At 53.6% G+C, this 22,713-nt stretch overlaps 1 protein-coding gene and 1 long non-coding RNA gene across 5 annotated transcripts in view; one reads left to right on the forward strand and one right to left on the reverse strand.

Annotated features, from left to right (window-relative positions):
• Positions 1 to 92: 92 nt before the first annotated feature.
• On the reverse strand, positions 93 to 5,106 carry LOC138848423 (uncharacterized). The gene is made up of 2 exons (XR_011386169.2): positions 4,762 to 5,106; positions 93 to 2,978 (listed from the first exon to the last, which is right to left on the reverse strand). It is a non-coding gene; the product is annotated as an uncharacterized LOC138848423 (long non-coding RNA).
• Positions 5,107 to 5,431: 325 nt separating this feature from the next.
• The window catches only part of FAM193A (family with sequence similarity 193 member A), a 154,399-nt gene continuing 137,117 nt past the window's right edge, over positions 5,432 to 22,713 (forward strand). For 2 of the 4 annotated variants that reach the window (XM_070067973.2, XM_051836727.3), the window contains exon 1: positions 5,434 to 5,968. In XM_070067973.2, coding sequence (XP_069924074.2) covers positions 5,711 to 5,968 — 258 coding nt within the window. In that variant the 5' untranslated portion in view covers positions 5,434 to 5,710. Of the gene's footprint in view, positions 5,969 to 22,713 lie in introns of all 4 variants that reach the window. The other 2 variants (XR_016228478.1, XR_016228479.1) reach the window with 2 other exon arrangements.

Here is a 22,713-nt window from a genome sequence, read left to right on the forward strand (position 1 = left end):
ACCCGGGGTGCTGGCGCCGCAGGCGGAGGATTAGCCTAGTGAGCCATGGCACTGGCCAAGACTGTTTTCTTATATGTATTTCAGGCTATTAGCAGGTTTTCCAAGTATTTATTTTTATTTTGAAAGACAGAGTGACACAGAGAGACGGCAGGGGGAGGGAGAGAGAGAGAGAGAGAGAGAGAGAGAGAGAGAGAGAGATATTTCATCCCCTGGGTCACTCCCCGAAATGCCCACAACATCAGGACTGGTCCAGGTCAGAGCCAGGAGCCAAAACCCCATCCAAGTCCCCCATGTGAGTGGCAGAAACTCAAGCATTTGGGCCATCACCTGCTGCCTCCCAGAAGCATCAGAGGGAGCTGGATCAGAAGTGGAGTCGCCTCCAAGTGGACTAGGACTGGAACTGGCATTCAGATATGGATTCAGGCATCTTAAGCTGTTGTTTAACCTACTGCACCATAACACCTGTTCCAGACAGATTATTCTGAAATAATTGCTAATTCCTGACTGTTGATTCCTGTTTACAAGCAATGTTGAAAAGCTTTGAAGCCTCACAAAAACATAACTCACTGCGTTTCAAGCCTCAATTTGGAGGAAGTGGGGTCGGTGCTATGGGTTAAGCCGCAACTGCAGTGCCAGCATCCCATATGGGGGCTGGTTCAAGTCCCTGCTGCTCCACTTCTGATTCAGCTCCCTGCTAATGCACCTGGGAAAGCAGTAGAAGATGGCCTAAGTGCTTGGGCCTCTGCACCCGCATGGGAGACCTGGAAGAAGCTCCTGGCTCCTGGCTCCTGGCTTCAGATCAGCCCAGCTCTGGCCATTGCAGCCGTGTGGGAAGTGAACCAGCAGATGGAAGCTGTCTCTCGCTGTGCCTCCCCCAACCCTGTAACTCTCACTCTCAAGTACAAATAAATCTCTTTAAAAAATGGGGGGAAGAGGCCGGTGCCGTGGCTCAACAGGCTAATCTTCCGCCTGCGGCGCCGGCACCCCGGGCTCTAGTCCTGGTTGGGACGCTCGATTCTGTCCTGGTTGCCCCTCTTCCAGGCCAGCTCTCTGCTGTGGCCAGGGAGTGCAGTGGAGGATGGTCCAAGTGCTTGGGCCCTGCACCCCATGGGAGACCAGGAGAAGTACCTGGCTCCTGGCTTCGGATCAGCGTGGTGCGCCAGCCAGTGTGCCAGCCACGGCAGCCACTGGGGGGTGAACCAACGGAAAAGGAAGACCTTTTTCTCTGTCTCTCTCTCTCTTACTGTCCACTCTGCCTGTCAAAAAAAAAAAAAAAAAATCGGGGGAAGCATCAAAGACTGCCTGATTCTTTGGGATCCCAAGATACCGATTTGTTCACATCCTCTCTTGCGTGTTGTGGTTTCCGCAGAGAATTCTGTGTGCTCTGCCCACGGGGAGAAGCTCAGTGGCCATGGTTTTTCTTAAGGCCAGGATGTGCCCTGGGCAGGAGTGTCTAACTGGTTTTCCTGCAGGCTTAATAGAGCTAGAAATTAGAAAAGCAAAGTGTTCCAGGAAATGATTCTCTATTATGTAGCACACACTGGCTATGCATTGTGAGACAATTAACTTACTTAGCTTTCTTCATGGAAATTTCTTACAGTATAGTGGTTAAAACCTGGTTTGGAATGCCCATATCCACGTCAGAGTGTCTGGGTTCAAGTTCTGGCTCTCATTTTTTTTTTTTTTTAAGATTTTATCTATTTGAGAGGTAGAGTTACAGACAGAGAAGAGAGAGAGAGAGAGGAAAAAAAAAAAAGGTCTTCCATCCGCTGGTTCATTCCCAAAATGGCCACAATGGCCAGAGCTGTGCTCATCCGAAGCCAGGAGCTTCCTCTGGGCCTCCTATGTGGGTGCAGGGGCCCAAGCACTTGGGCTGTCTTCTACTGCTTTCCCAGGCCACAGCAGAGAGCCGGGTCTGAAGAGGAGCAGCTGGGACTTGAACTGGTGCCCGTATGGGATGCCAGCGCCTCAGGCAGAGCCTCAGTCCACTGCACCATAGCGCCGGCCCCTCTGCTCTCCCTTCTAGCTCTCACTAATGTGCACCCTGGGAAGCAGCAGTTGATGGCTCAAGTAGTCCCTGCCACTCATGTGGGAGACTTAGATTTAAAAATTCCCAGCTCCTGGCTTTGGACTGGCTCAGCCCCACTGTTGTGGGTGTCTGGGGAGGAGACCAGCAAATGGGAGATCTCCGTGTCGCTTTATCTGCCTTTCAAATAAACGACATCAATCTTACGTTACTAGAACACATTCACATCTTGGGACATGTAATGCACATGAAAGCAATCAGACTCTTTACGAAACAGTGAACATCTGTGACTTTTCCTGCCCACGCGTTGCAGGCGCCTCCTGGGACCACAGCGGTGCTCCGTGTGGCCACCCCATGCTGCAGTCCTGTCCAGGTCGCAGCGCACACGTGACTGCGCGTGCTCTCCTCAGGCAAGCTCTCTTAATCCTCAGGATCCACCAGCCCCCTCCAGCCCTCCCGTCCTGCGCGCTCCCTCCTGAAGGTTCATGGTGGATGTCATCTCGCCTCGTCGTCTGGGCCACAGGGTCCCCAGGCATTGGGTCCAGCGTTGTTCTGGGCCTGCCTGGGAGGCCGTTTCTGGATAAGGTGAACAAACACAATTGGTGGCCTGGGAAGCAGAGGGCACTCCCGGGGCATCGAGCCAGCGTAGGACAGCAGCGCCGAGGAGGGAACTCCCGCTGGACACGGTTGGATCTTGCCTTCAGACCCCGCTGGAACCCTGGGCTCTTGCTGGGTGTCACGCCGTTGGCACGCAGACTGGGCCTGCGTCGTCGGCTGTCCCGCGTCTCCAGCGTGCTCACTGCAGGTCTGGGCACCTGCCAGCCTCCCTGCTTGCATGAGCCAATCCCTTCTAACAAAGATGGGGGGCCGTTGAGTGCACCCTCGAGGGCTGAACACTGATTCTTAGGGGAGAATCAGTTAGCTGTGTTTTGGTGCTCTCCAAAGCTTAGCCCTACAAGAAAAAAAAATAAAATTCTACTCCTTACCTACTATCCAACATTTTTCTTCATTTCTTATTAATTTTTCCTTAGTGAGTGCCTGGGTCCATTTGGGCTGGTATAACAAAGCAGCACAAACTGAGTAGCCCACAAATAACAGAAACCAAGGGGGCCCAGGCCCAAGGCAGCCTGGGTGTCTGGCGAGGGCCTGTGTGGAGGAGACAGGAACTTTCACCCCGGCCGTCCTGTCATGAGGGGGGTCTGCCCAGGTGGGCTCCTCGGTGTCCACAGGCCCCGCCCCGTGTCAGCGTGGGAATCCTGGGGCACACAATCCCTCGGACCACAGCAGGGAAGCCCGCGAGGAACGGCCGAGAACACTGCTCAGTGCCTTGGCTCCGGCCGCCGGGAGCACCCTGCATGCATCCTGCCGGGCCGTCGCCGGTTTCCTGGCCTCCACGCCACAGAGTGCTTTCAAAAACACACAGCTGATCAGGATGCTCAACCCCTCGCAGCTCGCAGGTTCCCCCATTTTCACTTGCTCTAGCCACAGTGGCTTTGTAAGCCAAGTTTTGTCATTTCATTGAGACGGAGCTACAGGAAGAGAGAGAAACAGTGAGGGCAGTGGGGAGGGGCAGAGAGCAAAGCCGTCTGCTGATTCGGCCCCCCAATGCCTGCATGGTGGGGCTGGGCCAGGGCTGCATGGAGGACTCCTGCTGCCTCCCCAGGTCTGCACGAGGAAACAGTCTGGAGCTGGAGCCGGGATCGACCCAGCGTTCTCGTGGAATGGGCCAGATGCCAGCGCCCACGGTTGCTCCGAGGCTGCCCGGGACATGCTGAGCCCTGCCTGCACCCAAGCCCTGCATTGCTCTAACGGGCCCCCACCCCCGGGCTGCAGCCCCCGGGAGTAGCTCCCATCGGCTGTCTGTCCCCTGGTGCTGATGATGCCTGCGCGGGAACCAGCCCTGCTACTATCGGGGAGGCTTTGGGCGAATTCCTTAGCGTCTGTGAACCCAGTTACAAGACAGGGCTGTGCTTGTGTGGGTCACAGTGGGAATACAATGTAATGGTAATACAGTGGTGTGGAGCGGCTGACAGTCGGTCCCTGCCGTGTCCCTCATTCAGCAGACAACACTAGGCTGCCGCCTGCCCAGTTCCTCGCTGCGCAGAGCGGGGACTCAGGTAATGCACTCAAGCTCCCCGCTGCGCCCCGAGATGTTTCCTCGTTGTGGGGGGACTAGTGACACCCATGAAATTCCAAGCCCAGGCCAGTGTGTGTGTGACAAGGGAAAGCCCGGGGGTGGCCGAAGGCAGCAGGGCAGCTCGGGACCCACCACGGGGAGTGCCCAGGGCGGCAGGGCCATCCACGACCCAGCGCGGAGCGGGGGTCTCGGGGCGCCAGGCCCAGGGCGGACTTGCCTCCACTCCCGCACTGGGGTTGCGGCTGAGGGCTGGAGAGCTGTGGCTTTAGCTGGGGCAGGTGAACATGCAGGTGGCTGCCCGCCCATCTCAATGCCACGACCCACGGGGCCCGAAAGGGGAGAACTGGTCTTCCGTGTCTCCGCGTGGCAAGTGGGCCCTCGGGAGCGCAGGCCCGGGTCTCGGGGCAGAACCTGGGCATGCTGGAGACCAGCTCGGCACCCAGGAGGGAGGGCACGGGCGGGGCCCAGAACTCCGGGCCGCCCATCTGCGGTCCGGCGGGCCTGAGACCCCGCAGGGTCACAGGCAGGAGGCTTAACCGAGTGCCCTTGGGCCTAGGGTCCCGAGAACGGACCGGTCCTGAGCCACGGGCCAACCCACCGGCTCCTCCGAGCGGGCAGCCAGGCGTCGGCGCACTGCGCCTCTCGTCATCCCGGGCAGACCCCGGCCCGTCGTCCCCCGACCCGGAGGGCTGAGGCGGCTGACCCAAGGTCACACGACTTGCAGGTGGAACCGGATTCGACACAGAGCCGGACCACGGTCATCGGACCATCTTGGCGGCCGGGGCCGGGCTGAGGCCCCTGGACGGAGGCGGGAGCCGAGCGCGGACGGCGCGAGGGCGCCAGCGCCTGTCACACAGAGCCGAGGTCCTCGCTCCCAGCCCGCAGCTCGCACTCGCTCGCGGCCTTCGGCCCGCCCGGCCCCGCGCTCAACCACAACTCCCACAAGGCCGCACGGCGTGGGCGGGGACAGCGGCGGCGAGCGCGGCGGTGACGTCACCACCGCGGTCCCGCCCCCCGCCCGCCCTGCGCCTGGGCCCTCGGCCGCGCACAGCCCGACGGGAGTCGTGGTCCCCGCGCCGGGCGCCCCGGCGGCAGCTCGGGCGGCGCGGACTCCAACTCCCGGCGTGCGTCGCGCGCCGGGCGCACGTTAACGGCGGGAGGAGGGGGCGAGCCTAGGGGCGAAGCAGCGCCCGGGAGGGCGGAGTAAGGCGGCGGGGGGGAGGGAGCCCACACCCCTCCCCCCCGCCGCTCCTTCCCCCTCCCCCGACGTAAACTGGGATCCCTTTCCCCTTGTGTCCGCCATATTGGACTCTAACTCTGGTCAGCGGCGGCGCCGGGCCCGGTGGACTCGCCGTTCCTGCCGCCCAGAGGCCTCCCGCAGCTCACCCCGCCCCAGCCCTCTCCGCCCGGGAGGCGACCCGCGCCGCGCCCCCGCCCTCGGCCGGCCGAGCGCCCGCCGCCGCCGCCGCCTCAGCCTCCCCGCCTTCCCCGCCCTCCGCCGCCGCCCGCAGCCCCCGCGCCGCTCCGCGCCCCTCTCCCCGCCCGCCATGAGCCCGGCCGACGCCAAGCGCGGGGCCAAGCGCCGGAAGAACAAGCGGGGCGGCGGCGGCGGCGGCGGCGCGGGCGGCGGCCACGGCGGCGCGAGCGGCGGCAAGGCCGGCCCGGCGGCGGCGCTGCGCGGCTCCCAGGCCCCGGGCCTGGCGGCTCCGGGAGGCGCGGCGGGCCTGCTGGGCGGCGCGGCCACGGCGGCCAACGGGCCCCTCGGCGCGGGCGCGGGCGGCGCCGCCCCCGGGGGCTACTTCGAGGTAAGCGGCGGCGGCGGGCGGGGGTCCGGCCGGCGGGAGCGGCGGCCGCCGCCCCCTCGCGAGCCGCCGGGGCGGCCTCCGCGCCGGCCGGGGCTCCGGGGCTCCGGGGCGCGGGGGGCTGCGGCCGTGCGGATAACGGGCCGGGCGGCGGCCGCGCCGCGAGGCGGCTGCGGCTGCGCCTCGGGGGTCCCGGCGGGGGCGGCGGGTGGGCTGCGCCGGCTGACAGCTCGCCGTGGCGATCGGCGCGAGCGAGGGCGGCACCTGGCCCCTCTGCTGCGCTCCCCCGGGGAGGCTGGGGCCGCCTCCCGGGCGCGGGTGCGGCTGCGGCCGCGCGCGGGGTCCGCCCCGCGTGGACTCGGGCGTCCGGTCAGCGTCTCGTTCCCCGCGGAGCTCGCCGCCGGGATGACTGTGCAGCTCCGCGGTGGGCGCGATCCGGTCGCTGGGCAGCGCTGCACGGCCGCGGGAAGTGTCGCCCCTGCGGAGCCCCCTGACAGCCGGCCGGGGTGGTCGTCAGGCCCGCGTTTGCTGCGGGACCCGGGGGCTCCCCGCGCTGTGCACCAGGCATCGGCCGGTGCTGGGTGGGGGCCGGAGGCGATGCTCGCGTGCGCGGGTCTGCAGCCGGCTTGGGCATTCCCAGGAATTCGATTGGCTCCTGAAAGATAATGGCTTTTCTTTTTTTCCCCAAAAGTTGTGTGAGTTCCTACGGCGTGGTTAGCGCTGTTAAGTCATGCTGTTTTGAAGGCATTTCCCGTTGAGCGGCTCAGTGCCACTTCGTGAGGCGGACGGGTTTTTGCAGGGTTGCAGGTGCTGGGCGGGAGCAGAGAGGGACGAGGCGTGTGCCTCAGCGTGTGCGCGGGAGCTGGAGTTACTTGGAGTGCTGTTCGCCGTGCGCAGCTGTGGATCCTGGGAGGCGCCCTGCGGGGTGAAGAGGCCTTTGGACAGGGCCTTTTTGAGGGGTTGTTTGCCGCTGCCGGGAGGTTTACCTGTGTGATGGTGACAGTGTACTGCAGCTGAGTGTAAGATGCACCCATTTCTGTCGATTCAATAGCAATAGAAATAGAAGAGCTGGTGACACAACGCAGTCGCCAGCCTCTCCCTCCATTCCAGGGTATAGTTCCCATTTGCTTTGTAATATTTTGCTAAAACAGTCTACGTTAAGTTATTGTAGTAATCACACCTAAACCCAGATAATTGTATGTGTAGTATTGTCTTTGCAGGACTGTCTCATTAAACTATTATGCCATCAGTGTTTTTGACCATGACCCACGGTAGCAAATAAAATGCATTAAGAGCCAGAACACACACACACACACACACACTCTTGAAGTTTTACACAATTACACATGGACTCTTTGGCCTTGTCTCTTGCCTTCAGTTTCATTAACTAGTACTGTTCACAGATTATTCACTACATACTGCTGAGTTTTACACGCATCTTGGGAAACATTCACTTGTACTTTTAAAGTTGTACTTCAGTTTTTAAATTTTTGCACAAGTGCTTTAATAATTGTGCGTGAAAGGTACTCTATGATACTAAAACCTTTTTTTTTTAATTTGAAGGGGAGAGAGAGAATCTTCTGTCCACTGGTTCACTCCACAAATGACCACAACAGGGGACGCTGGTCCATATGGGTCACCTACGTGGGTGCAGGGGCCCAAGAACGCCGGCCACCCTCTGCTGCTTTCCCAGGCGCATTAGCAGGGAGCTGTGTCAGAAGCAGAGCAGCCGGGACTTGAACCCGTGCCCTGACACGGGATGGCCTCATTGCCGGTTGAACCCGTGCCCTGACACGGGATGGCCGCGTTGCCGGCAGCTGCTTGGCTCACTGCACCACAGTGCACCCCTCACCCCGAGAAAACGTTCTTGGCACTGACCTCAGAAGAGCTAGTGTAAGTCTGAAGCCTTTGTCGTGTTCCCCACAGCCAGTGAGCTCTTGTGGGTACAGTGTGTGGTGTCAGACAGCTGTCTGAAATCAAGTCAACAGGGGTCACCTGCTCCACTTCGGGTCAGCTCCCTGCTGTGGCCTGGGAAAGCAGCTGAGGTCGGCCCAGTGCGTGGGCCCTGCCACCATCAATGTGGGATACCTGGGGGAAGCTCCCGGCTTTGGCCTGGCCCAGCCATCTGGCCTGTGTGGCCATCTGGAGAGTGAACCAGTGGCTGGAAAATTTCTTCCTCTGTCTTCCTGCTTCTGTAACCCTTTCTTTCTTTCTTTTTTTTTTTCTTTTAAAGATTTATTTATTTATTTGAAAGAGTTACACAGAGAGAGAAGGAAAGGCAGAGAGAGAGAGAGAGAGGTCTTCCATCTGCTAGTTCACTCCCCAGATGGCTCGCCGATCCAGAGCCAGGAGCCAGGAGCCAGGAGCTTCTTCCAGGTCTCCCACGCAGGTGCAGGGGCCCAAGGACTTGGGCCATCTTCTACTGCTTTCCCAGGCCACAGCAGAGAGCTGGATCAGAAGTGGAGCAGTCGAGACTGGAACCAGCGTCCACATGGGATGCTGGCACCGCATGCGGCGGCTTTAGCCGCTACGCCACGGTGCCGGCCCCCTCTGTAACCCTTTCAAGTAATAAAAAAATATTTTTAAAGTAAGTAAAGTCAACAGTTAACCATAAGTGAGCCTGGCCCTGTGTTTCCCAGAGAGGCTCTTGGTGTTGTGAGGAGCATCCTCTAATCCATGGGGCTCAGCCAGCCAGAAGGTGGCTAAGGGAAGTCACAGTGTGAGGACTGTGGGTCCCAGCCTCACTGCTGTCGGGCCAGATCCTGCCCCTCATCCAGGTGGCTCCTGGGCCCAAAAGGGTGTTTCTGCAAAGAAGTGACAGCTCCTGAAGAAGTAGGAAAACAAAATTGAGCTTATAGGGTCTTTGGCCCAAAGCAGGACTGGTACACAGTGCTTGGGGAAACAGATTTGATAGGCCTTGTCTCTTGGTCAGCGTGTCAGCCTTGCACTTACTACCTCGGTTAGCTTCCTCCCCTCCCCTCCCATCCCTCCCTCCCTCCCTCCCTCCATCCCTCCCTCCCTTCCTATTTTATTTGAAAGGCAGAGTTACAGAGAGGCAGAGATAGTCCTCCATCCACTGGTTCACTCCCCAGATGGCTGCATCAGCTGGAGCTGCACCAATCTGAAGCCAGGAGCTTCTTCCGGGTCTCCCATGCAGGTGCAGGAGCCCAAGGACTTGGGCCATCCTCTACTGCTTTCCCAGGCCACAGCAGAGAGCTGGATCAGAAGAGGGGCAGCTGGGACTTGAACTGGCGCCTATATGGGATGCTGGCACTGAAGGTAGCAGCTTTACCCGCTACATCACAGCACTGGCCCTGGGGGTTCTATTTTTAGCATAGTTTTCATACTGTTTGTGTTAAATTAAAATCTTAGAAATAGTGTTTGTAGAATAGACCTGTTTTTGTAAAATATCTGTGGGTATGTATATGTTTTTGCTTAGGAAAGTCTGATAGGTATACATTTTTAAAAAAATATTTATTTATTTTGAGAGGTGGAATTACAGAGAGGGAGAGACAGAGAGGTCTCCATCTGCTGGTTCGCTCCCCAGATTACTGCAATGGCTGGAGCTGCACCGATCTGAAGCCAGGAGCCAGGAGCTTCTTCTGTGTCTCCCACGTGGGTGTAGGGGCCCAAGCACTTGGGCCATCTTCCACTGCTTTCCCAGGCCACAGCAGAGAGCTGGATCGGAAGTGGAGCAGCCGGGACTTGACCCGGCCCTCACGTGGATGCTGGCGCCACAGGCGGAGGCTTTAGCCCGGTGCACCACAGCTGCAGCCGTAGGGTATACATTTGACGGACATCCTGATGCCTGTGTTTTCCTTTTTGCTTATGCTTCAAGCCTTAAAACTTCCCTGCAGTGACCGTTGCTTTCACCAACTGATATTAGTAACATTTTCCCATTTTGAACTTTAACTGATTTGGCTTTTTAACATTTTGACAGTTAAGCATTGTAAGTATTGTGTGCACATAAAAATAATTGGCACCATCAGAATTCTGTTTTGTGAATAAGTGTGTCAAATTAAGTAATATACATATTACTTACAAATCTCATAATTCCTCTGTTTTGGAAACTGGCCTTTATCCCTGACTGGAATATCAAATTACAAGTGATTTACACTCGTGGAGGGTTGGGATGGGGATTTAGGGCTGTTTTTGTGATGGCTGTTAGAGTTGTTAAAGGGTGCCATTTGGGATAGGGTCAAGGTACTTTTTAAAGTCTTATTACCATTTGAAAGTGAGAGGAACGATCCGTATTGCTTGTGGCTGAAGAGGAGCAGGCAGGAGATCTGCGTAATGTGTGGACGAGGTTTCCTGTGGTGAGATGGTGTGATGGAGCGTGGGTCTCTGGACAGGCCTTCCCTGCGTGGAGAAAGCGCCACCGTGATGGAGTGGAGTCACTTAGACCTCTGGCTCACATCTGCTTGAGCGACCTGAGAAAGCAGCTTGAATCAAATCCAGAGCTTCAGGTGCTCTAAGGTCGATGGGGCGACTTAAGACAGTTCAAATGATGACCGCGCAGCCGCAGAGCGCGCCCCCTCATCTGCATGTACAGCCGTCAAGATGTGGAGCCTGGGTGTGGAGACCCTCCCCAGCAGTCCAGAGCTCCCCCGGCTGTGAGTCTGTCTGTATGCATGTGTACAGCCGTCAAGATGTGGAGCCTGGGTGCAGAGACCCTCCCCAGCAGTCCAGAGCTCCCCTGTTCCCTTTCCTGTTCGTTTCCACTACTGTTCTGAGCTGTATCCTTTAGAGGTGTTTTACTTGTTGTTGAATTTCGTTAAAGAACTTTTTCTACTAGAGCTCTTTGGCTCAGCATTGTATCTGAAGTGCATCTGCATTTTAAACTTTGATTTATCTGAAAGAGACAGGCGTGTACACACACACACACACACACACACAGTGAGAGCTCTCCCGTCTGCCCTATCTTGTGGTGTGCCCGCTGAATGTCTGCAAGCAGCCAGAGTTGGGCCAGGCTGAAACCAAGAGCTGGGGACACAATTCCGTGTTCTCAAGGAGGACAGCAGAGCAGAGACCTAACCACTTGAGAGTATCTTTCTGCTTCCTGTTCATTAGCAGGAAGCTGGAATTGGGAGCAGAATCAGGACCGGAACCCAGGTCCTTGGATAGAAGATGTGGGTGTCCTGAGAGGTAGCTTACCTGCTGTGCCAGACGCCCTATCCTGTATTAAAGAAATACATAGTTTATTTAAAAGGTAGAGAGAGTGACAGAGAGCGAGAGTTGAGAGCACTATCTTCCATCTTCTGGTTCCCTCTCCAAATGCCTACAATAGCCAAGGCGGGGCCAGACCAAATCCAGGAGCTTGGAACTCACCCCAAGTTTCCTGTGTGGGCGGCAGGGACCCAAGTACTTACCCTGTCATGGCTTCCTCCCAGGGTGCAGTAGCAGGAAGCTGGCGGCAGAAACAGCAGAGACTGAGCTCAGCACTGGGAGTGTGGGGTGCGGGCGTGGCGGTGGTGTCTTGATCGCTGCATGGAATGTAAAAGTGTTCCATTGTGTGACTATTCCTTAACTAACTTACCCATTCTAATATTGATAGCGATTTAGTCTGTTTTGTGACTGACGTGTGTCAAGTGGACGGTGTTTCCCTGGCTGGGTTTTGTGGACAGAGGACTCACTTGGGCATGCCTGGGAGTGGAGTTGCTGGGTACACGTGTGACCTGACTTTGGCGGACTGTGTTAGACAGGTTTTTGAGTGCTTCTGTTGTACCTTAGTTTTTAGAAATTAGCATGCACTTAAGGAAAATTGCTTCTTCAGCTCGCATCTGTCTGCATTTTAACACGCGTGCGTTTCGGTAGCCACTGCCACAGTTGGGGTACGGAGCATTTTGCCCGTGGAAGTTGCCCTGTGTTGTCCCTGTGCAGCCACGCTCTCCCTAACTGCAGCGCTCCGGCAGTCACTGCTCTCACTTAGCGGTCACTCTCTTTTGGAGAAGTCCCGTGAATGGAGTCACACAGTGTGTCGCCTTTTGAGGCTGGTTCTTTTCTCTCAGCGCAGTCAGAGTCATTCAGGTTGTTGCATGCTACCAGAGGTTTGTTGCCTTCGTTTTTTTCTTTCCTCTTTTCTGTTCCTTTTTACTTCTGTGTAGTATTTGATGGTATGGATGTATCACAGTTTATTCTTTTTTTTTTTTTTTTTTTTTTTTGACAGGCAGAATTAGAGTGAGAGGGAGACAGAGAGAAAGGTCTTCCTTCCGTTGGTTCACCCCCCAAATGGCCACTACAGCCAGCGCGCTGCGCTGATCAGAAGCCAGGAGCCAGGTGCTTCCTCCTGGTTTCCCATGGGGGTGCAGGGCCCAAGCACTTGGGCCATCTTCCACTGCCCTCCTGGGCCACAGCAGAGAGCTGGACTGGAAGAGGAGCAACTGGGACTAGAACCTGGGGTGCCGGTATCGCAGGCGGAGGATTAGCCAAGTGAGCCGCGGCGTGGGCCTACAGTTTATCTGTTCTTAACTTGGTGGATGTTGGTGGTTATTTCCAGAGTTTGTTGACTAGAAATAGTCACTATTAACTTTTATATAGAGGTTTAGTATGAAAGTAAATTTTCATTTCTCTAGGGTAAATACCAAGGAGTAGGAGCTGAGTTGTATGGCAACTTTGAGAAGCCACCAACCTGTTCCCAGAGTAAATGTTGCATTTTGCCTACCCACCAGCAAGGTGTGAGAGTTCCTGTTGGTTATGCATTCTTGCTAGCGTGTGGATAGTCTTTACTGTTTTAATAATAAAGAGGTTTGTAAGGGAAGAAGCTCCTGGCTCCTGGCTTTGGATGGGCACAGCTTTGGCCGTTGTGGCCAATTGGGGAGTGAACCATCGGATGGAAGACCTTTCTCTCTAACCTCTCCTCTCTCTGCGTAACTCTGACTTTCAAATAAATAAATAAATCTTTTAAAAAAAATAAAGAGGTATGTAGTGGTGTCATGGTTTTAATCTACATTTCCATGCTGACTAAATGAGAGTGAACACTTGCATGTCTTTGTTTATCCTGCCTGTATCCTCTTGGGAGAAGTGTTTATACAAGACTGCATGTTTTTAAACTTTTATATATTTCTTTTGATTTTACTTGTAAGGCCTAAGACAGAGACAGAGATCTTCTGTCCCCTGGTTCATTCCCCCAAATGCCCATTTCAGGTGGGGCTGGGCCAGGCCAAATCCAGGAGCCTGGGACTCCCTCTGGGTCTCTCACTTGGGGTCATGGGGACCCAAGTACTTGAGCCCTCCCCTGCTGCCTCTCAGGGTGCACATTCTCCCAGGAATTGGAAAAAGAACTGGAACTCTCAAACCCAGGCACTTTGATATGGGGTGTGGGTGGTCCCAAGCAGTGTCTCTCCTTTCTTTCTTTCTTTTTTTTTTTTTTTAAGATTTATTTATTTGAAAGAGTTAGAGACAGAGGTATTCCAGCTGCTGGTTCAATCCTCAAATGGCCTCAACAGCTGTAGTTGGGCTAATCCAAAGCGAGGAGCTTCTTCTGGGTCTCCCAGGCGGGTGCAGGGAGCCAAGCACTTGGGCCATCTTCCACTGCTTTCCCAGGCCACAGCAAGGAGCTGGGTTGGAATTGGAGCACCCAGGACTCAAGCTGGCACCCATGTGGGATGCTGACACTGCAGGCTAAGGTTTTAATCTGGTGCACTATAGCGCCAGCCCCTACAAGCAGTGTCTTAACCAGTGTCTTAACCAAGTATCTGTCTCCAAGACAGCCTATTTTTAATTGGGTTGTTTGTTTTCATATTTTTTTTGACAGAGTTAGAGAGAAAAAGATCTTGCTTCTGTTGGTTCACCCCCCAAATGGCCGCTACAGCCAGAGCTATGCTGATCTGAAGCCAGGAGCCAGGTGTTTCCTCCTGGTCTCCCATGTGGGTGCAGGGCCCAAGCATCCGGGCCGTCCTCCACTGCCCTCCCAGGCCACAGCAGAGAGCTGGACTGGGGACTAGGACCTGGCGCCCGTATGGGATGCTGGCGCTGCAGGCGGAGGATTAACCAAGTGAGCCATGGGTCTGGCCCCTATTTTCATACTTTCTGGTTTAGAGAATTCTTTATAATTCTGAATACAAATCCTTTGTTGGATATGTAATCTGCAAACATTTTCTTCAAATTTGTAGTTTATCTTTTTTGTTTTGTTAACTTTTTTTTTCTTTTCTCTCTATATCATGCTTTTGGTTGTGAGTCAGAACTCTTTGTTTTAGCTCCAGGTTATGAATTTTTCCTCCTGTTTTCTTCTAAAAATCTCAGTGTTAAAATTAGATTTATGATTATTTTTGAATTAACTTTATGGAAGGTATGAGGTTTAGGTAAGGCCTCTTTATTTGACATGCAGAAGTGAGATTGTTCACCGTTTGTTGGAAGAGTATCTTTTCCCTATTGGATTGACTTTTACCTTTATAAAAATCAGTTGGCCTTATTTGCCTTATTCTGGACTATGTTGACTACTTTTTTTTTTTTTTTTTCGGAAAGGCAGAATTAGAGATATCTTACATCCGCTGGTCTATTCCCCAAATGGCCACGGTAGGAGCCTGGAACTCCATCCAGATCTCCCACATGGGTGGCAGGGGCGCAGAGACTTGGGCCATCTTCTGCTTTCCCAGGCATCTTAGTAGGGAGCTGGGTCAGAAGTGGAACAGTCAGGACAGAATTGGTAACTGTTAAGTCTTAAAATTGAGTATAGTGATTCCTCCAACTTTAGAATCAGCTTGCCTTATATCTACAAATAGTTCTAATGTTTTTTTTTTTAATTAAAGATTTATTTATTTGAAAGGCAGTTATGGCCTGCGCCGTGGCTCAATAGGCTAATCCTCTGCCTGTGGCGCCAGCACACCGGGTTCTAGTCCCGGTCAGGGGGCCGGATTCTGTCCCGGTTGCCCCTCTTCCAGTCCAGCTCTCTGCTGTAACCCGGGAGTGCAGTGGAGGATGGCCCAAGTGCTTGGGCCCTGCACCCCATGGGAGACCCAGAAGAAGCTCCTGGCTTTGGTCTGGCCCATCTCTGGCTGTTGTGGCCATTTGGGGAGTGACCCAGTGGATGGAAGATCTCTCTCCCTCTTCCCCTTCCCCTTCCCCTCCTCCTCTCCCTCCCTACCTCCCTCTACCCCTCCTTCTCTCCTGCCCCCCACCTCTCCCTGTCTCTCCTTGTAATGCTGCCTTTTGGATAAATAATAAATCCTTAAAAAAACAAACTTCTGTGTTCCGTTTGTCATTACCACATATAGAAGTATATCTTTTGTGTGTGCATCTTCTGCTCTTCACTCTTGCTGAAATCATGCGGTCCAGGCATATTTTGTGGATTCATTGGTGTTTCCCTCTATAAACAAACATGTTGTCAGTGAGCAGGAGTAGTTCTCCTCTAGCTTTTGTTCTGTATGCCTTTTCTTTTCTTGTCCTAGTGCACCGTCCAGGACTTTGAGCGCAGTGCCAGGCAGCACTGGTTTGAGTGGGACGTGATTGTCTCATTGGGTATGATGTCTGCGCAGATTTTCATGTAGAGGCCCATTACCAGGTCTGGTTTGCTGAGAGTTTTTATTAATGAATGTTGACTTTTGACAAATGCTTTTTGAATCAATTTGATAAGATTATGTGACTTTTGGGGCCGGCACTGTGGAGCAGTGGGTAAAGCTGGCATCCCATATGGGTGCCAGTTTGAGTCCTGGCTGCTCCACTTCTTTTTTTTTTTTTTTTTTTTAAGATTTATTTATTTATTTATTTTTATTTGAAAGTCAGTCACACAGAGAGAGGAGAGGCAGAGAGAGAGAGGTCTTCTATCTGCTGGTTCACTCCTCAGTTGGCCGCAACGGCCGGAGCTGCACCAATCCGAAGCCAGGAGCCAGGAGCTTCTCCCGGGTCTCCCACTTGGGTGCAGGGGCCCAAGCACTTGGGCCATCATCCACTGCCTTCCCAGGCCATAGCAGAGACCTGGATTGGAAGTGGAGCAGCCAGTCTCGAACCAGCGCCCATATTTGATGCTGGCATTTCAGGCCAGGGCCTTAACCCACTGTGCCACAGCGCCGGCCCCCTGCCTGCTCCACTTCTGATCCAGCTCCCTGCTGATGTGCCTGGGAAAGCAGCGGAGGACAGTCCTAGTGCTTGGCCCTTAAACCCACATGGGAGACCTGGAGGAAGCTCCTGGCTCCTGACTTCAGATTGATCCAGCTCTGGCCTTTGAGGCCATATAGGGAGTGAACTAGTGGATGGAAAACCTCTCTCTCTGTAACTCTTTCAGATAAATAAAAATAAAATCTTTAAAAAAATTATGTGACGGCTGGTGCTGCGGCTCACTAGGCTAATCCTCTGCCTGCGGCGCTGGCACCCCACGTTCTAGTCCTGGATGCTCCTCTTCCAGTCCAGCTCTCTGCTGTGGCCCAGGAGGGCAGTGGAGGATGGCCCAGGTCCTTGGGCCCTGCACCCGCATGGGAGACCGGGAGGAAGCACCTGGCTCCTGGCTTCTGATCAGTGCAGTGCGCTGGCCTTAGCGGCCATTGTAGGGTGAACCAACGGAAGGAAGACCTTTCTCTCTGTCTCTCTCTCTCTCTCACTGTGTAACTCTGCCTGTCAGAAACAAAATAAAAAAATTATGTGACTTTTCTTTAGACTTTTTTTCTTTTTAAAATATTTTATTTATGTACTTGAGCGGTAGAGTTAGAGAGGGAGAGACAGAGAGAAAGGTCTTCCATCTGCTGTTTCACTCCCCAGATGGCTGCAACAGCTGGAGCTGAGCCAATCTGGAGCCAAAAGCCAGGAGCTTCTTACAGATCACCCATGCAGGTGCAGGAGCCCAAGGACTTGGGCCATCTTCTGCTGCTTTCCCGGGCCATAGCAGAGAGCTGGATCGGAAGATCAGCAGCCAGGATATGAACTAGCACCCATATGGGCTGCTGGCGCCGCAGGCCGAGGCTTAGCCCACTACGCCTCAGTGCTGGCCCCTTCTTTAGACTTTTATTTTTTGTTGTTGTTTTTGACAGGCAGAGTTAGACAGTGAGAGAGAGAGAGAGACAGAGAGAAAGGTCTTCCTTCCGTTGGTTTACCTCCCAAAATGGCTGCTAAGGCCGGCGTGCTGCGCCGATCAGAAGCCAGGAGCCAGGTGCTTCCTCCTGGTCTCCCATGTGGGTGCAGGACCCAAGGACCTGGGCCATCCTCCACTGCCCTCCTGGGCCACAGCAGAGAGCTGGACTGGAAGAGGAGCAACTGGGACAGAATATGGCGCCCCAACTGGGGCTAGAACCCGGGGTGCCGGCACCGCAGGCAGAGGATTAGCCTAGTGAGCTGTGGCGCCAGCCAAGACTTTTAATGTGGTAGATAACCTCATTGATTTTGGATATTGAACTGGCTTTGCATTCCTAGAATAAACTGATTTTGGACATTGAACCAATTTGGCATTGCTGGATTAAACCTTGTAGCTATGGTTTATTATAATATTAATATTATATTAATATTTTTGAATATTTATTTATTTGAAAGATAGAGTGATAGGAAGAGACAGACAGAAACTTTCATTCACTGATTAACTCCCCAAATGCCTACAACACATCTGGCTGGGTCGGGCAAAAGCCAAGAGCCAGGAACTCCATCCAGGTCTCCCACATGTGTGGTAGGAACCCAAGTGCTTGGTCCGTCATCTGCTGCCTCCCAGGCATTAGCAGGAAGCTGGATTGGAAGAGTGGACTAGCTGGGACTCGAACCAGCTCTCTTATATGGGATAGGGGCTTCCCAAGTGATGATGCCTGCTGTGCCACCCCACTGTCCTTTCAGTGTCTGTCTGGGCATCTGTAATGATGGCCCCTCTTATTCCTGATACTGGTACAGATGCTGTTTAACTTACATAGGGGTACCTCCAAATAAACCCATGGCATGATGGGAATATCTTTTTTTTTTTTTTTTTAAGATTTATGTATTTGAAACTCAGAATTACAGAGAGAGAGAGAGAGAGAGAGAGAGAGAGAGAGTCTTCATCTGCTGGTTCACTCTCCAGATGGCTGCAACTGCCAGGGCTGGGCCAGGCCAAAGCCAGGAGCTTCTTCCAGGTCTCCCACGTGGGGGCAGGGGCCCACGCTGCTTTCCCTGGCACATTATCAGTAAGCTGAACCAGAAGTGGAGCAGCCAGGACTCAAATTGGCCCGCATATGGGATGTCGGTGCTGCAGGCAGCGGCTTTACCCACTGCAGTCACAACAGCACAGTGCTGGCCCCGTTCCTGGAGTTCTTAACCACTTAGTTCATGGAAACTCGGTGCAGAATGTATGTGTTGGGTACCTTAGCTGAGCCTCTTCAGAACGCCTCTGCTCTTTGTCTTGCGTCTTGCATCTTCCCTCTGGTCGTTCTGAGTCTGCCTGCCTCCCGGCTTGTCTTTGCCGTTGCTAACGCTGCGGTGCTGGTTTATCTGACTTCCTGCCTGTTAGCCGCCAGAAGACCTGAAATACTGGCTAATACTGCTGAGTAATGCTAATTGCCTTTACTTATTCTTCCTCAATTTATAGTTCACGCCTTGTCCAGCTCTTGCCTCTCTCTAATTTGCCTTCCTGGAGGTTGCTACGTGCCGAGATCCTTACCAAATCCTGTAGTCGTTTTGCAGTCCTGACCCTATTTGAACTTTTTGCATTTGGTATCTTTGCGTTTGACTTTGGTTATGTACACCTTTCTGGAACTTTCTTTGGCAATATCCTGGTTCTCCTGGTGTTGCTTTGCTTGCCTGTCCCAGCTGTGGTGAGTTCACCTACTCCTGAACTTGACACTTACCTCAATTCGGTCGATTCTATGTTCAGTGTTTCCTTTCAAGTTCAGACTTAAGAATTGATGTTTTTAGTATTTGCTGGTAGAGATTTCTGGTAGTTAAGAACTCCAGATGATCAGGGAGTCTCTAATGTTGTGAGTATTCACATCACATTAGAATGCTGGTTGATGCCTTTCCCCCTCAGCTATGGTAAATAAACTTAATTTTTCCATGTTGCTTTGGTGCCTAGGTATTGGTTTGTTTGCTAACTTATCAAAAGGAATTTTTGTCTAGAAATCGGGTCTGTTAGGGCTGCCGCTGTGGCATAGCTGGTAAAGCCACCGCCTGCAATGCTGGCATCTCATATGGGTGCCAGTTCTTGTCCTGGCTGCTCCACTTCTGATCCAGCTCCCTGCCAGTGTGCCTGGGGAAGCAGCGGAGGATGAAGTTGGGTCAGTTGTGTGCAGCCGTGTGTCGGATGCAGATTCTGTGTCCGTCCGGGTGAGGTGGTGCAGGGCTGCCTGGAGGGTCTGCAGTCCTGCGGCTGCTACTCCTGAGTCAGATGTCCCTCCAGTGTGGCTGCTTCAGAGGCCAGCGGGGAGCAGGCGCCATGACCCCTGGGCTGCAGGAGAGCATGTGAGCATTTGTGTTTCTAAATAAAATGTGAAGCTTCGCGAGACAGGCACCCCCACTTGACCTGCATTTCAGAGTCGTGAGTCTTGCAGGATTCTTGAGCTGTCCTGGGGGGAGAGAGGAACTTCTCACCTAACAGAGCTCACTCAGTAAGTGAGTTCTGTAGTTTCTCAGTGATTTTTACTTGTTCGAAAGTATTTGAAAGGCAGGGGGAGAGGGAGAGGGAGAAAGAGAAATGATATCAAGGCAGATCTGTTTGGTTCACTCCCCAAATGGCCGCAGCATTTGGGGCTGGACCAGGCTGAAGCAGGAGCCTGGAACTCAGTCCGGGACTCAGGTGTGGATGACAGAGACCCCACGATTTGAGCCATTACCTGCTGCCTCCCAGGATACACGTGAGCTGGAAGGTGGGATGGAGATTGGAGCCAGAACTTGAACCCAGGCACTCTGATACGGGGTGTGGGCGTGCCAAGCAGTGTCCTAACAGGTGCGCCAAAGCCTGCTCCTCTGCGCTCTAATTTCAGTTAACCTGGTCTTTACAGAGTGGTCAGGTGGTCTTGACAGAAGCGCTGGGTTGGAGATAACACTAGTAATGAAAGTAGGGGGCAGCAGGGACGTGCATGGCAGGCCAGCGCTTCTGCTTTCTGTGCTGGCTCTCATTAGGCACGGGGTGAAGTTAAGGTGCCGTCTCCGCAGAACTGGTAACTGACTCTGAACGATTGTTTGGCATGTGGATTTAATCCACTGTTGCTAATGATAGCCGTGCCCAAGAGTGATTGTCTTGCCTTGAGACGTCAGGGAACGGAAAATACATGGCTTTTACAGTCAGCAAAGATATTTAAAAAATAAACATTCAGAAGAGAAATGGCACCTATAAATTTTGCAGCTGTTTTAAAGACATAAATCACTAACGCTGCATTTTTTTTATTTTACTTTACTTATTTATGTTTAAAGATTTATACCTTTGTTTGAAAGGCAGAGTTACAGAGAGGCAGAGAGAGAGAGAGGTCTTCCATCTGCTGGTTCAGTCCCCAACGTCTGCGATGGCCGGAGCTGTGCCGATCCAAAGCCAAGAGCCAGGAGCTTCTTCCTCTGGGTCTCCCATGTGGGTGCAGGGGCCCAAGGACTTGGGCCATCTTCTGCTGCTTTCACAGGCCGTAGCAGAGAGCTGGATCGGAAATGGAACAGCTGGGACTCTAACGGGCTCCCATATGGGATGCCAGCACTGCAGGTGGAGGCTTTACCTGCTATGCCACAGCGCCGGCACCAAACTCTAGTATTTAGAAAATTTCTTGAAACTTGAGATTGAATTCTGTTCGAGGTTTCTAACCTGTATCTGTTTTGGATCAGGTTCCGTTGCAGACGTGACTCCAGCTAGTTTCTGCAGATAAGGCCGTAAGGCAGCATGCTATTGAAAGGTAGGTCTGGTCGAGTAGAGTTTCTGCTGGCTTCCGTAATGGCTTCCAGCACAGAAGTACCACATTCAGCTGGGGAGTGGCTGCAGCTGATGTGCGCTGTCTTCCACACTAAGTAAAGGCAAAGTAGCGTCTGCCTCGGGAGAAGTGTTTTCTAGGATGATTGGAGGATTAGCAAAATAGCATAAAAATATGAAACAATATGACAAACACAAAAGAACACATTACCTTGTCAGTAAGTACTTTTGGAATATTCATAGACACAGTTGGGGAAGTGTGGGGAGCAACTCGGACTAGACTAAGTTACTGGAATTAAGACTTATTCTATGCATCTGCTTTCCCACAATATGGCGCTGAGAAGGGAAACAGCTTCTACACAGCTGCCTCCAGTTCAACCAATAAACTGTAGGACCTGCTCCTGATTGGAGGAGAGCAGCGTACTCGGCGTGTGGGTAGCAGAGTTGGGATTGGTGGAAGAGGACTATAAAGGAGGAGAGAGACAACATGCACCAGGATCATCTATCTGAAGGAACACCTGTGCAGCCCCCGAGAGAGCCAGCCGGCGGTGTGCCGCTCCCCCGCGGAAGTGGGGAAAGTGGCAGGGGGAACCGCCCTTCCACGGAGGTAGAAGGGATGGTAGCCAACCCGGGAAGAACCAGCAGCAAACCCGGGGAGGGCCGAGCAGACGAAAGAACAGCGCAGGGTCCTGTGTCGTTCCTCCACGAAGACGGGGAGCGACATAATGGTGCCGTGACTCGGATGTGAAGCCTAGGCAGGGCTTAGTGTCGTTCCTCCACGAAGAGGGGGAGCGACATAATGGTGCCGTGACTCGGATAGGAAACTTAGGAGGGAAGAAACGGGAAGAAGTGGAAAATACCGGAGAGACAGACTAGCAAAGAGCCTAGGGAAAAGCCGGACAGAAAAGGTGCCGGAAGAAGCTATCGAAAGCCTAGGCATAGACTCGGATACAGACTGTGGGAAAGAAGTTAGGATTTAAAGTGAAAGCAAGAAGAAACTTAGATACGGACTGCAGGTTGAAAGTGAAAGTGAAACCTATAAGAAACTTAGACTTGGATACGGACTGTGGGGAGAGGCCAGGAGAAATGATGGAGGAATATTGTTGGAAGAAAACTTAGGGAAACATACTGGGTAGAGAAAAATGTTAGGGAGGATGAAGCCGCGAGTGCAGGCTGAAGCAGAGACGTAAGCTATCTTGGGATTCTTCAAGTCAGCCCGGGGAGCAAAAGGCGAAAATCTGGAACCAGAGGCAGAGACGTGGGCCGCCAGGTTGGAATCCGTCAGATTAGCCAGGGGAGCAAAGGACAGGAAGCCAAGCCGAAGGGCGCAGACGTGAGCTGGGTTGAATTCGCCAGGTTAGCCCGGGGAACTTGGACTGAATACCGGTGGCGGAAACGTGAGCTGTGCTGTGTGACTCGTGGAAGCCCCCGCGTGCAGAGAGAGCACGGGGCGTGAATAGATAGGGAACGTGGGGCTAGTGCGAGGCCGTGGTGTGGGCGCGGAGACCGCGGAGTGCGCGCGCGAAGCCGGGAAGCCGCGCAGATGAGAGAAGCGCAGGCTGAAGCGGCTCAGAGCCGGGAAGCCGCCGAGAAGCAGCCTCGGGGCGGGCGCCGGGAAGCCGCAGGGATAAGAGAAACAGAAGTTTAGAAGTAAAATGAGAGAAATAGGAATGCTGGCAGATAGAAGTAAAATAGGAGAAATAGGAATGCCTGGAGATAGAGAAATAGAGAAAAATAAGGCCTCCCCACAACATGGCAGTGAGAGAGCTTGGATTCGGTCTGCCTGATTAGTAAGACGATAAGCACCTGTGGGCGGCTGCAGGTCACCGAAGACAGGCACGTTATCAACACCAATAAGTCTCCCCACAAGACGGCAATGAGAAGGCTTGGATTCGGTTTGCCTGATTGGTAGGGCTTGTAAGCACCTTCAGGCAGTTCTAGCAGAGCATGCGCTGCAGGGCACCGAACACAGGCACGCATC

The sequence above is a fragment of the Oryctolagus cuniculus genome, chromosome 2, assembly GCF_051225735.1.
Source record: "Oryctolagus cuniculus isolate XC-2025 breed Fujian yellow rabbit chromosome 2, ASM5122573v1, whole genome shotgun sequence".
NCBI classification, from domain to species: domain Eukaryota; kingdom Metazoa; phylum Chordata; class Mammalia; order Lagomorpha; family Leporidae; genus Oryctolagus; species Oryctolagus cuniculus.